A 14,886-nucleotide genomic window follows, 5' to 3' on the forward strand; every position below is an offset into this window, starting at 1 on the left:
GCTGGTCCAGACTTTGAGATTTTTGGATTGTTGAAGTATTAAGATTTTATCGAAGAATACAAATCTATTATTTAACAAACTAGAAAAAAACCCTACCGTAATCTATTTGAATTAGAAATATCAATATGAACTTGGGACATCTTTTAGTGTGTGCGTGTGTATTCTCTGTCCACTGACGATGGCCTAGAAAGAATGAATGACCCAGAAGCAATGAGCAGAATACAACCTCCCAATACTGTGTTCCATGGAAGAAACCAGGAGTCCTTGGAGAAAGGACTGACTCCAGGTCTCAGACAGGAAATCTTCAAGATGAGTCTGTAACATTTTGTTAAACCAGATACCAGGAGGCTGCTAAAGATGACTAGGTCATATCAAAGACTTAGGAACCACCTTTGTGCATGCGTGCTAAGTCACATCAGTTGTGTCTGACTCTGTGCAACCTCATGGACTGTAACCCATCAGGCTCCTCTCTCCATGGGATTCCCCAGGCAAGAATACTGGAGTGGGTTGCCATGCCCTTCCCCAGGGGAACTTCCCAACCCGGGGGTCAAACCCATGTCTTATGTCTCCTGCATTGGCAGGTGGATTCTTTACCACTAGTGCCACCTGGGAAGCCCTGGGAACCACCTTTAAGAAGATCCTAACAAAGCTAGTGGAGGTGATGGAATTCCAGTTGAGCTCTTTCAAATCCTGAAAGATGATGCTGTGAAAGTATGCACTCAATATGCCAGCAATTTTGGAAAACTCAGCAGTGGCCACAGGACTGGAAAAGGTCAGTTTTCATTCCAATACCAAAGGAAGGCAATGCCAAAGAATGCTCAAACTACTGCACGATTGCACTCATCTCACTCACACACTAGAAAAGTAATGCTCAAAATGCTCCAAGCCAGGCTTCAGCAATTTATGAACCATGAACTTCCAGATATTCAAGCTGGTTTTAGAAAAGGCAGAGGAACCAGAGATCAAATTGCCAACATCCGCTGGATCGTGGAAAAAGCAAGAGAGTTCCAGAAAAACATCTATTTCTGCTTTATTGACTATGCCAAAGCCTTTGACTGTGTGGATCACAATAAACTGTGGAAAATTCTGAAGGAGATGGGAATGCCAGACCACCTGACCTGCCTCTTGAGAAACCTGTATGCCGATTAGGAAACAACAGTTAGAACTGAACTTGGAACAACAGACCGATTCCAAATAGGAAAAGGAGTACGTCAAGGCTGTATATTGTCACCCTGCTTATTTAGCTTATATGCAGAGTACATCATGAGAAACACTGGGCTGGAAGAAGTACAAGCTGGAATCAAGATTGCCGGAGAAATATCAGTAACCTCAGATATGCAGATGACACCACCCTTATGGTAGAAAGTGAAGAGGAACTAAAAAGCCCCTTGATGAAAGTGAAAGAGGAGAATGAAAAAGTTGGCTTAAAGCTCAACATTCAGAAAACGAAGATCATGGCATCCAGTCCCATCACTTCATGGGAAATAAATGGAGAAACAGTGGAAACTGTCAGACTTTATTTTTTGGGGCTCCAAAATCACTGCAGATGGTGATTGCAGCCATGAAATTAAAAGACACTTACTCCTTGGAAGGAAAGTTATGACCAACCTAGATAGCATATTAAAAAGCAGAGATATTATTTTGCCAACAAAGGTCCATCTAGTCAAGGCTATGGTTTTTCCTGTGGTCATGTATGGATATGAGAGTTGGACTGTGAAGAAAGCCGAGCACTGAAGAATTGATGCTTTTGAACTGTGGTGTTGGAGAAGACTCTTGAGAGTCCCTTGGACTGCAAGGAGGTCCAACCAGTCCATTCTAAAGGAGATCATTCCTGGGTGTTCATTGGAAGGACTGATGCTGAAGCTGAAACTCCAATACTTTGGCCACCACATGTGAAGAGTTGACTCATTGGAAAAGACCCTGATTCTGGGAGGGATTGGGGGAAGGAGGAGAAGGGGATGACAGAGGATGAGATGCCTGGATGGCATCACCGACTTGATGCACATGAGTTTGAGTGAACTCTGGGAGTTGGTGATGGCCAGCAGGCCTGGCGTGCTACAATTCATGGGGTCGCAAAGAGTCGGACATGACTGAGCAACTGAACTGAACCGAATGTTCAGAGATGAAACAGTGTGAACATCAGTAGGGATAATAGTGGCAATAGATTTACCCATTTATAATATGTTTAAATGTATGTTTAATGATTCTTAAAACAGAAACTAAACAAACCTTTAATGATCATAGTTGGAGTACTAAAGTATGTTAGTGAATCAATCCATTATTTTGAATACTGTTAAATAAACGTTTACTATCAAACATTTATACTGACTTTTCCTATAATGAACTGCCCCAGTGGGTTACCAATAAACAGATAAGACAATTCTCTCGAGTAATACATTCCAGCCAATAAATGAAGATGGGATCCTAGACTCAGAATGTTATACTTTGCAACATTTAGTGAATCATTAATGGATCTAGGCTGTGTACCAACTGGTGCCCATATCACAAAAAGAGACAATTAGATATGTACCTCTGAAGGAAAACACAACACAGCACTTAAGAAGCAGTCTTCCGCCTAAAATGAACCCGAATGTGATTGATTATACATCTACCTCCCAATTTAAGGAAAACATAGAGGTCAGAAGAACGTATTAAGCTCCATGTTGGAAAGAAGCAACAGGCAAATCTAGACCATGGGAAGCTTCAGGATACATAGTCAATTCTTCAGCAGATGAGTTGCAAAATAAATAAAAATAAATAAATGGATGACAGGAAGAGATAGACTGAAGAGATATGCATATATGGAGTTTATGTTAAACCTAATTTGAATTGATTCAACAATATTTGAGACAGTTGGAAATTTTAAAAATAACTAGAAATTTGATAATATGAAGGAATTATTACTAATTTTTAAAAATATAATACTATAATTATATTTTTCCTTATCTTTTAGAGATGTGTGTTAAAAATATGCAGAAAAAATGATATAATGTCTGAGATTTGCTTTTAAAGTACACAGGGAAGGGAAATATCTGAATGCCTAATAATATTAGCCATGAGTTAACAAATATTATTTTTTATCCTTTCCCATATGGTTTATTATAGGATATTGAATATAAATCCCTGTGCTGTACAGTAGGTCCTTGCTATTTGTCCATTCTTTATATGATGGTTTGCACCTGCTAATCCCAGATCCACCGAGCCCCTGCCTTCCTGCCGCTTAGCTACCACAGTCTGTCCTCTGTGTCTGTGAGTCTGTTTCTGTTTCATAGTTCAGTTCATTCGCTCATGTTTTAGATTTGACATATAAGTGATATCAAATGGTATTTGTCTTTCTGTGTCTGACTTAGTTCACTTTATGGTGATCTCTAGGTCCGTCCATGCTGTTGCAAATGCCATTATTTCAGTCTTTTTATGGCTGAGAAATATTCCATTGTGTATATAATCTGCATCTTTTTTTACCTATTCTCCTGTCTAGGGACACTTAGGCTGTTTCTGTATCCCGGCTATTGTGAATGGTGCTGCTATGAGTATAGAAGCACATGTATCTTTTTGAATTATAGCTTTGTCAGGATATATGCCCAGGATTGGATTGCTCAATGTTGTGGCCCATGAGTTGATAAATACTGGAGCTACGTGATAGGCACGTGAAAGTTCATTATATCATTGTCTAATTTTTAGTATGTGAAAATTTCCATAATGAAGGTTTTATAATCTGTTACATTTCTTGTCTATATTTTTCATATTACCCTTATGTTCATATTCTCACAGCGCTTAAGGTACATAAATCTCCCAAATGATCACAGATATATTGGTATTAGTTAACTCTCTGTATTCTGCATTATTAACTAACATTAATTTCTTAATTGTGTGTGTGTGTGTGTCTAGAAGGTAGTTCTGATCCCTTCAAGATTGATGCCAACAGTGGTGAAATAAGAACAACTCGAGTACTTTCACATGATTATGGACCTTCTTACAGGATGACTGTCATTGCCAGTGACCAGGGGGTGCCTCCTCTTCAAGGACAGGCAGTTATTAATATTCAGGTAATAGCTCACATCACACAAAATGGGAGAAAATGCTCTGAAAGGTTTTTTTACTTTATATACAAATGTATAAAGTGAAGATACTTTAAAAATGTGAATACTCCCTTTAAAGAGCATTGCAGATGTATGTGTACAATATATGAAGTCACTTTGCTACTATTTGAGAAATGGTTATATTTAAATAAATGTTTATTTAAAATTTGTACAGTTACTGACAAGATTCTTTCATCCCTATGTGGGTATTTATACTACTTTTTAAATGAAGAACAAAAAATACCTTTTCTTTTTTCCTAGTTTCAAGGACCTGGTAAATTTGCAGAAGAAACATTTATAAACAAATGGCCAATAATAAATCACATAGTTTTTGTAACTATTTTAAAAATTAGAAAGTCACTTGAGATCCATATTTTAAGGCTTCCCTTTAGTCATAATGAGCAAATGATTTGTGGGAAGTCTTGATAGTAGGAAAAAAAATTACACCAACCCATCAAAAACAAGATGACTATAGGAAGATTTTTATTCAAACACATGATAATCAGTAATATTAACATAGGTATGAATATTAATCAAGAATATATATCCCCAAGTATTCTGTTTCCAAAGTATATTCTTTACTGACTAAGGATGTGTGGTTTGGGAGAAAATTCTATCATAATATCTCAAGTCTCTAATTTCGGGTGAACAGACACATGATTCTTAAATGTATGCAGATGTTGTCATTAAGGAGACAAGGGTTTCTAGGATTTAGAATAGCTTGTGGAACTAACTACCTTGGTTCTCATTTGTGGCCTCTCAAACTATCATTGCATCCAATTCAGCAAACGGGGAAGTAGAAAATCCTGTACTTTCTTATCTCCTAGATATTATGCAATTTTTAATTTTCAGAGACATACTGGAATTAGGCAATAAAAGAAAAGATATTTCTCATCAATTACTATATTCATATTTATTTGTAATATGTATATATACATATCATGAATAGAAGGAATTAGCTCCCAAAAGAATAGCAGCACCTGTGTTGATTAAATTATTAAAATACCGCAAATTAACAGCTCCTTTTTATTCTTATTTCAGGTGATACCACTATCCAAAGGGAGAACTGTCATTTCTCAGAATATTAGACATTTAGTTATACCAGAAAACTTGAAGCCTACAAAAGTAATGAGCTTGATAAAGTCACCTGATCACCTTCAAAGACAGTGTGGTGGAAAGTTGCATTTTAGTATTGCTGAAGATGACAAGGATGGTCACTTTGAAGTGGACAGCTCAACAGGAGACTTGTTCCTCTCTAAGGAACTGGATTATGAAATGATGTCTCATTATCTTTTCAGGGTGGTAACTAAAGACCATAGCAGAAACCCTCCCGTGAATAGCATGGTCTTCCTGAGTGTTGCTGTGGAAGATCAGAATGACCATTCCCCATCTTTCCGGGAGGAGTTCATTGTGATAAGTGTAGCAGAGGACACCCCTGTTGGTACTCTGGTGCACATCTTCAATGCCAAAGATGGTGATGGCAGTTTTTTGAACAGTAGAATACAATACTTCATTGAAGCCAACCACCCTGGAATGAATCCATTTATCATCCACCCCTCATCTGGCACTTTGGTCACGACGTCTCCCCTTGACAGAGAGAGAGTTCCAACTGTGGTCCTGACAGTAACCGCATCGGACCAGGCTGTGAACGTGACGGACCGTCGATTGAGATCACTGATGGCGAAGGTAGTGATTCTGGATGTGAATGACCACAGTCCCACTTTTACGTCCTTCCCCATCGTCCATGTCAGAGAGGATGCTGCGGTGGGCTCCTTGGTACATCATATAACTGCTCAAGATCCAGATGCAGGAAGGAATGGAAGAGTAACATTTAGCATCCTCTCAGGAAATGAAAACATGGCCTTTATGCTAGATGAGTCATCAGGTACCGTCTAAGTCACTGTCGATTACAGCCTGTGATTGCTTGCTTGCATTTACCCTTTCCATTTTCCTCTGTTACCAGATGATCTTCTCAAGATGCATATGCATTAAGGAAATTTGACTTGATTTACCATTTCACTTATACAGGTGGTAGGCATAGAGGTTGCATTCAGGAAACCAACAGTAGTTGGCCTGTTTGTTAATATAGATCTGCTCTGTAGCTAGGTCACATTTCCTGGGGTGAATATTTTACAGTAGCAAACTTTTTTGCCCTCATTGTGTGTGTTCACAGGGTAGGAGGTATACCAAAATAATTCAAGGTAGAACATGAGTGGTCAACCATGTTAATCAAAGACTTTAGTATCAAAGCATCTCTAAGATCATAGAAACATACCCTTGTAAGTAGTTGGAAATCATGTGTTTTTTAAATAGTTGGATTAATTTGGACATCAAGACCTTTACTTTTCACAACTGAACCATTTTATTTTTGGAAGAAGCATTTATTCAATCTTCAGTTCTCTGCAGAAATGACACTCACTGTCACTGCTCTTATCTTGCTGTCACCATATTGCCAGATAATGTCTTCTAAAAGTTTTGATGTAGCTTGATGGACAGTTATATATACAAAGTGTCAACCTTGTAACACTGACATTTTCTCACCAGTTAACACACACACACACACACATATATATAATTGAATGAAATTCCTTCACCCTGATTTTCAGAAAATAAAGAGGTGGACTACCATCTCATTCTCAAAATAAAGTCATTTCTTTATGAACAATAGGAAAAAATCTCAGATGTATACCATTTGGTCTAACTGTTAATAAGAACATTATTTGGAAGTGAGATTGAATGTGTAGGATTTGGAAGTCATGATTATAGTCTGGCTATATACTGTTGGAAATTTTCATCAAAATATTTATTAAATCCTGTACATATGGTTCCATTCTGAGGCCTGCATGCATACTACCCAAAAGCTCAACTGACAGAGAGAGAGTCCAGACCTGGTTGCTGATTTCTGTTAGAGCTAGGGTCTCCAAGGATCTGTTTCAGCAATGCTTCAGATGCTTTCCAGAATGGCTAAGGAAGGTCCATTTCAGGTTGTTAAAGAGGGTGGATAAAAATAGAATTGTGTCTCAGTAATATAGGTATCATGAATCTTGAACAATTGCAGCGGCTGTTACAGATCTTCTTAACATCATAAAAATGCTAATTACTGAATATACTCATATGAGTCGGGCTATTTTTTCCTCTTACAAGGTTCATATTTTTTTTTTTTAATTAAGACAAAGTAAGGTTTTCAATGGCTTTTGTCTGTAAAGTATAAAATGATAAGCAATTATTGAGAAGTCATTTTGTATAATATGACTCAGTAAACCTCTTTAATTATTTGAAGAAATGTTCTTATAGGATAAACATGTGTTAGAGAAGCAAGTACCAATTCTAAAAGAAAAAATGTGACAGTTGGAGTTACGTAATGAATATATGTATGCAAGTTTTTATAACACGTGGCTTATGTGAATTATGTACTTCTGTGGCAGTTGGATAGAGACATTTTATTTGTGAATTTTATTGTCCTAGTTATAAAGTCTTTATTATTTTTTATTAATATGAAAGATAGTTAACTGAGAATAGTATAAAGAAACTATAATTTTTTAACAAAAACTTGATCTCTTCAAGGATATAACCGTAACTTTTTGTGCTTTGGTCACATTTACACGTGAAGTGTCCTCTTACATAAAGAGGGATACTGTTAGAACCTTGTTATTCAGTTGCTAACCCATGTCCCACTCTTTGTGACCCCGTGGACTGCAGCATGCCAGGATGCTCTGTCCTTCATTGTCTTCTGGAGTTTGCTCAAACTCATGTTCATTGAGTTGGTGACGCCATCCAACCATCTTGCCTTCTGTCACTCCCTTCTCCTCATGCCCTTAATCCTTCCCACCATCAGAGTCTTTTCTGATGAGTTGGCTCTTTGCAACAGATGGCCAAAGTATTGGAGCTTCAGCTTCACTATCAGTCCTTCCAATGAATACTTAGGGTTGCTTTTCGTTAGGATTAACTGGTTTGATCTTGCAGTCCAAGAAACTCTCAGGAGTCTTCTCCAGCACCATGGTTAAAAAGCATCAATTCTTCAGTGCTCAGCCTTCTTTATGGTCCAGCTTTCACATCCGTACATGACTACTAGAAAAACCATAGTTTTAACCATATGGACCTTCGTTGGTAAAGTGATGTCTCTGCTTTCTAATATGCTGTCTAGGTTTGTCAGAGTTTTTCTTCCATGAAGCAAGCCTTTCTTTAATTTCATGGCTGCAGTCACTGTCTTCAGTGATTTTGGAACTCAAGAGAGTAAAATCTGTCACTGTTTCTACTTCTATCCCTTCTGTTTGCCATGAAGTTGAAAGGTTGTTGCTGAACCACGAAAGACACTGGGATTCTTGGCCTCCAGAGGAGAAGACTTCAATTCGGGCCATAGACGAGGCTTGATCACTCAGAGCTTTTGTGTAATAAAGTTTTATTAAAGTAAGAAAAGGGATAGGGAAAGCTTCCGACATAGACATCAGAGGGGGGATGGAGAGTGCCCCCTTCACTAGTGTTAGCAAGGGAATTATATACTTTTTAATTGGTTATTACAGTGAATCAAAAGACTGTCTGGAGGTTGTAAAGATCTTACTAGACCCACTCCCATAATTTACATTTTAAGATAACAGGATTAGCCAGAAGGTTTTTTCCAGAAACTGTCCTGATGCAGGATACATTATTGTTATATAATCCTTAGTACAGAGTTTAAACTGAGTTGTTTGTTGTGTAACCATCAGTTTGAGGCTTAAAGATAAAAACGTGACATGTGACTGTGACTAAGACTAAGAAATGTAGAGGAAAAAAGAAAAACTTGTATCCTTTCCTCCTTCTTGAGAATTCCAGAACCCTCTCTCTTTGGGGACCCCCAGACTTCTTATCAATCTGCCTAGGAATTGGCTCTCCCAAAGTAATGGGACCAGATGCCATGATCTTAGTTTCTAGAGTGTCGAGTTTTAAGCAAGCTTTTTAACTCTCTTCTTTTACCCTCATCAATAGGCTCTTTAGTTCCTCTTCACTTTCTGTCATTATAGTGGTATTTTTTTTTTAATGAAGATAGATGTTGGGTAGATAAATATTCTTGATGTAATCATCACAGTAGATAATGGTACATGATGGATTATTTCTGAATTCTCATTCATTGTTATGTTTAAATTAGGATGACTTTTCTGATTAAAAATGTTCTCTTTTATTCTAGATAATATATAAATTTAAATGCTTTAACAGAGAAAGCTTCTGAATTTTTAGCAGGTTAGAGAACTTATGCAAAAGCAGAGTAAGCATGACTTCCCCAAAGATTATTATGTATTACTTTTCTCCTCTTTCAAAACAGGTTTTCTAACTACTGCTTCTCCTTTGGATTATGAGATAAAAAGTCAGCACATTCTGACCCTTCTGGCACTGGATGGTGGCACACCAACACTTTCTTCATCCCAGACTTTGACAATTACTGTTCTTGATGTAAATGATGAGGCCCCAGTATTTAAGCAGCACCTGTATGAAGCTTCAGTTAAAGAAAATCAAAATCCAGGAGAGTTTGTCACAAGAGTTGAAGCTATGGACAGAGATTCAGGTAACTCAAAAATATGGCAACTAAGTAATTGATGTTAAAATTAAAAATGGATCAGAAATTTACCAGAAATTTGAAAACAGTTGCTTAGATTTCTGATATTTCTTTAATTACCATACATGTAAAAAATGAATGTATAATGTGTAGTTTTTGTAGCATTTGCTTATATTGCTGCTAAGTCACTTAGTCATGTCTGACTCTGTGCGACCCCATAGACAGAAGCCTACCAGGCTCCCCCGTCCCTGGGATTCTCCAGGCAAGAACACTGGAGTTGGTTGCCATTTCCCTAATTAGCATAAAATTTTTTGATTCGATCTTGATAATAAACAAGTATAGAGAAAGTATCACATTTCTTTTCAGATTGTAGTAGCAAAATACATAAGTACCAGAAAGTAAATGGCTCCTGATTTCCTCTATGCATAGCATAATAGAAGAGAGAATGCTGTTGTCAGACTGCCTGGGTTTGAATCCTAGAAGCACCGCTTAAGCTGTGAAACCTTGCATCAGCTTTATACTAGTTCTTTCTGCTCCTGGTTTCCTTATCTGTAAAATGGGGATTACAATAGAGCCTAATTCATAGTTCTGAGAATGAAAGAGTTACTATCTACAAAGAGCTGAGACCTTGTTTGGCACAATAAATGGTAAACAAATGTTAATTCCCATCATTACTGTAATACTATTAATATTAATATCAACCACTGTGTCCAGACAAATGACTTTGAAGTGAACAGTTACTATGACTAGGGATTTTCAAATATCTTAGAATTTCTTTTCAATATCACTGTGACTTTTGGGGGACATTTAAGTTTCAGTAACTCTAATAATATACTTTTTAAATTTTAAACTAAATACTTATAAAAATTATAGTGAAGTATTTGCCATTAACAGCATATGCTGAATTTTCACATCTGAATTAATACAAAGAGTTTAATAAGTTGGTCTTTTTAAATTGACATTTGTATATAGCAGTTGGTGATTCATAATCAATATAATATTTTGTTCTTTTCTTTAAAGAACTGTAACAGATGTTTCTATGAAAATAATAGTATGAACACCGGCATTTACCTCCTAAATTGTTTATCAGAGGAGTAAAAGATACATTTTTCTTGAACTTTTAAGTTATTTACCATTTAGATGCTTTGCCCTTTTGGGAAACATACTCTTTTAAAGAAACGTATTTTTTGTGATGCTACAAAATCTTTGACCGGCCAGCCCAGTTTTCTCTTTTGACCAGAGAGGGGCAGTATGATCAAAGAGTTTTGCTTGCTGTGCTCACCAAGAGGGCTAGAGTGTACTAGCAATTGCTTGTCCCAACTCCGCTTTAAGAATTGAGCACCTCCCAGAGTATTGGAAATAAAAGCAAAAATAATCAAATGGAACCTGATTAAACTTAAAAGCTTCTTCACAACAAAGGAAACTACAAGCAAGGTGAAAAGACAGCCTTCGGAATGGGAGAAAATAATAGCAAATGAAGCAACTGACAAACAACTAATCTCAAAAATATACAAGCAACTCATACAGCTCAATTCCAGAAAAATAAATGACCCAATCAAAAAATGGGCCAAAGAACTAAATAGACATTTCTCCAAAGAAGACATACAGATGGCTAACAAACACGTGAAAAGATGCTCAACATTACTCATTATCAGAGAAATGCAAATCAAAACCACAATGAGGTACCATTTCACTCCAGTCAGAATGGCTGCGATCCAAAAGTCTACAAGCAATAAATGCTGGAGAGGGTGTGGAGAAAAGGGAACCCTCCTACACTGTTGGTGGGAATGCAAACTAGTACAGCCACTATGGAGAACAGCGTGGGGATTCCTTAAAAAAATGGAAATAGAAACTGCCTTATGACCAAGCAATCCCACTGCTGGGCATACACACCGAGGAAACCAGAATTGAAAGAGACACGTGTACCCCAATGTTCATTGCAGCACTGTTTATAATAGCCAGGACATGGAAGCAACAGGACAGACGAATGGATAAAAAGCTGTGGTACATATACACAATGGAGTATTACTCAGCCGTTAAAAAGAATACATTTGAATTAGTTCTAATGAGATGGATGAAACTGGAGCCTATTATACAGAGTGGAGCAAGCCAGAAAGAAAAACACCAATACAGTATACTAGTGCATATATATGGAATTTAGAAAGATGGTAACGATAACCCTGTATGACAGACAACAAAAGAGACACAGATGTATAGAACAGTCTTTTGGACTCTGTGGGAGAGAGAGAGGGTGGGATGATTTGGGAGAAAGGCATTGAAATATGTATAATATCATATATGAAACAAATCATCAGTCCAGGTTCGATGCATGATATTGGATGCTTAGGGCTGGTGCACTGAGACAACCCAGAAGGGTGGTACGGGGAGGGAGGACAGAGGGGGGTTCAGGATGGGGAACACGTGTATACCTGTGGCGGATTCATGTTGATGTATGGCAAAACCAATACAATATTGTAAGTAATTAACCTCCAAATAAAATAAATAAATTTATTTAAAAAAAAAGAATTGAGCTCATTTCTGGCAGTGTGGTTTTTAGATGATAGAAACAATGGAGAATGTACATGAGCTTTGTGTTTCCAATGTATCCAGTACAGTAAAGTTCTTTGAAAGCATTTTCTGATGTAAATTGAGTCACGCAGGGCTCTGGACACACAGAAACCACTTCCCAAAGTACAGACGTATAAAATGCAGAGTCAGTCACTGGTGTGTGATTTAGTGATCATTTAAAGTTTGTAAAATGCTTCTTCCCTTTGACTTTATTAATTCATTTTTTTTAGAATTGACCCTATGAAAAATATTTATTTACTTTAATATTTGAAGGAGAAAAGAATTTGCTCAAAAATTCTCATATGTCAACTAAAGATAACTACCAAAACATGCTTTCCAATTTTTACTGTCAAGTTGCCAAGTGTTAGTGTAATTTTCTTTTGGAATGAATGGTCTGCAACCTGTTATTTATCACTTAATTGAAAGTGTATTATTTTAGAGATTATGGTTTGCCAGGAAATTTAGATGCAAAGTTGCTGGTTTTCTGGCTTTTCATTTGTGAGTGTTTGAGATACACAATTAGCATTTCCTGAGTCTCATGTACCTTCACAAGTTTTGTGTACAATCTTGGTTTACTGAAATCTCAGTGTTTTTAATGAGGCCAGATCTGTTAAACCAATGGTTATGTCAATGCATGTGAATTTGGATGTATGCATGTGCTTTTGAACATATCTTTCCTAAATCTTTTTTCTCCTTTGCTTGTTGGATTAAGACAATGAAAAAGGATTATGCACAAGAATTAAATGATGTCAGGATTTTAACATATCTGGCATCACATTGGAATTTATTAAAGGCTTGCTTAATAGTATGTATTCCTAAAAATACTATAGCTTTACTTAATACTTGAAAGGTTAACATATGTTTTCTAGCATTCTACAATGTAGTTTTTAAAAATGTAAGCCTACGATGTTGTTTGGCGTTCAAAACCCATAGGAATTTGAGTACTGAATGTTTATGATGTATGACTCACACTGGTTCTAACAGGAGTTTTTTCTTGTATTAAATGGGAAAAACAACGACTACGTTTTAACTAAGATATTAAAACTGCTACAGCATTTGGTGCCACCAACAAGAACTCCATTGTTAGTGAGAAAAGATCTAGCCCCAGGGGTACCTCTCCGCTAGTCCTGGGAGGAAGGGTGCCCCACCAGGAAAGATGACTCAGTCCTGAGGATGCATTGGCTCATTCGTGGTGAATACAAAATAGCACAACAGCACGTTGCCAGGCTAAAATGTTGAATTCTGTTGTGAAATTTTATTCTCTATCCCATAAAAATGTATTCTGCGTCTGGATTTATCGTGAACAATGTCTACATCTGGTTTCTTGGAAACTGTCTCATGCTGGATGAACAACTAGACCCAACAACCTACTCCTGGAACAGTTAGAAACACTGCCATGACAGTATTTCATCTATTTCCCTGAATCTAAGACACTGTTAATTGTAAGAAGCATCTAACTCCAGATATATTAAAATTGGGAGAAATTTTTAGAATTAATGAAAGAGTAAACAGAGAAAGAGAAAGGACTACTCACCCAGAGACAATCACAATTAAAACTTGGAAATATAATCTTCTTTCATTTAATACATGGTATTGTGATTACATGATTATTTGTCTGTCTGCCTGCCTTTTAAGGTGTGAACTCATAGATTCAAAACATTTTACTATTTCACTTGCTTTTATCCCAGGTCTCTAAGATAATACAAGCTATGACATAGAAGTGTAGTAACTATTTTTGACTACATGCTTTGAGAAACTGCAGCATCTGTGAAATAGGCTGCCTCAAACTGCCTTCACTCTTCTGAACTCATTCATTTGTTTATTTCTTCATTCAGTCAGCCAGGCACAATCCTTTCTCTGCTTCGGAAATGGTTGAGTTGTGTAGGCATTGTATAGTTGAGGAATTACATGAAAAATTATATTCATAAAGAATAAATCTGAAATCAGCACTCCCCTGGTCAGAATTATTTATTAATTCCTTATGATTTTGAGGATACATTTCTATTCTCTTTTAACTAGATAACCAGGCACTTCAATAAGTGATTGTAGTGTTCCTCTCTATTCTCAGCTCCTATCACTTGCCCACCTTTACTCTAGGATAGGGTTATGCAAACTTTTCTCTGTAAAGGGCAAAATAGTGATTGTTTTAGGTTGTGCAGGCTATATGGTCTCCATTATTCAGTGCTGATATTGGAGCAAGACATCAGCAGTAGATCATACATAAAGAAATAAATGTAGCTGGACTTCCATGGAACTTTACAAAGTCAGGCAACAGGCTGGATTTGGCCAGTGGGCTATAGTTTGCCAACTGCTGCTATATATATATATATATATATATATATATTTCTAATTAAGATATCTAAGTTACTTCTTTCTGGTCATCAGATCCAATTACGATGTCATCACAGTAGTAGATCAGTGTGATGAAATACTAGATGCTGAGATGATCTTTATCTCTGCTGAGTAGAGGATGGCTGATAGTGGAAGAGTTTACATAAAGATGTACTGTTGTTCCTGCTGGATGAAAGCAGATCACTTCTGATAGTCCTCCTAAATTGGTGTAGAGCGTTGCTCTCATTTCAGTTATTGTATTCTTCAACTCTGTTGGTTGCTCTTTATTTTTTCCCTTTGTTTAAAACTTCTTGTAACTTCTAACTCTGTGCACCCTCTTGTTTCCTGAATTCTTGGATCATCTTTATGACCATTATACTG

General features: G+C 36.9%; 1 protein-coding gene across 1 annotated transcript in view; it reads left to right on the forward strand.

Moving 5' to 3' along the window:
- DCHS2 (dachsous cadherin-related 2) overlaps window positions 1-14,886 on the forward strand; it is a 344,197-nt gene that overhangs the window by 206,646 nt on the left and 122,665 nt on the right. The window contains exons 8-10 of the mRNA XM_068990276.1: window positions 3,889-4,046; window positions 5,121-5,964; window positions 9,376-9,615. Coding sequence (XP_068846377.1) covers window positions 3,889-4,046; window positions 5,121-5,964; window positions 9,376-9,615 — 1,242 coding nt within the window. The remainder of the gene's footprint in view (window positions 1-3,888; window positions 4,047-5,120; window positions 5,965-9,375; window positions 9,616-14,886) is intronic.

This window comes from Capricornis sumatraensis, chromosome 17 (genome assembly GCF_032405125.1).
Source record: "Capricornis sumatraensis isolate serow.1 chromosome 17, serow.2, whole genome shotgun sequence".
Classification (NCBI taxonomy): Eukaryota; Metazoa; Chordata; class Mammalia; order Artiodactyla; family Bovidae; genus Capricornis; species Capricornis sumatraensis.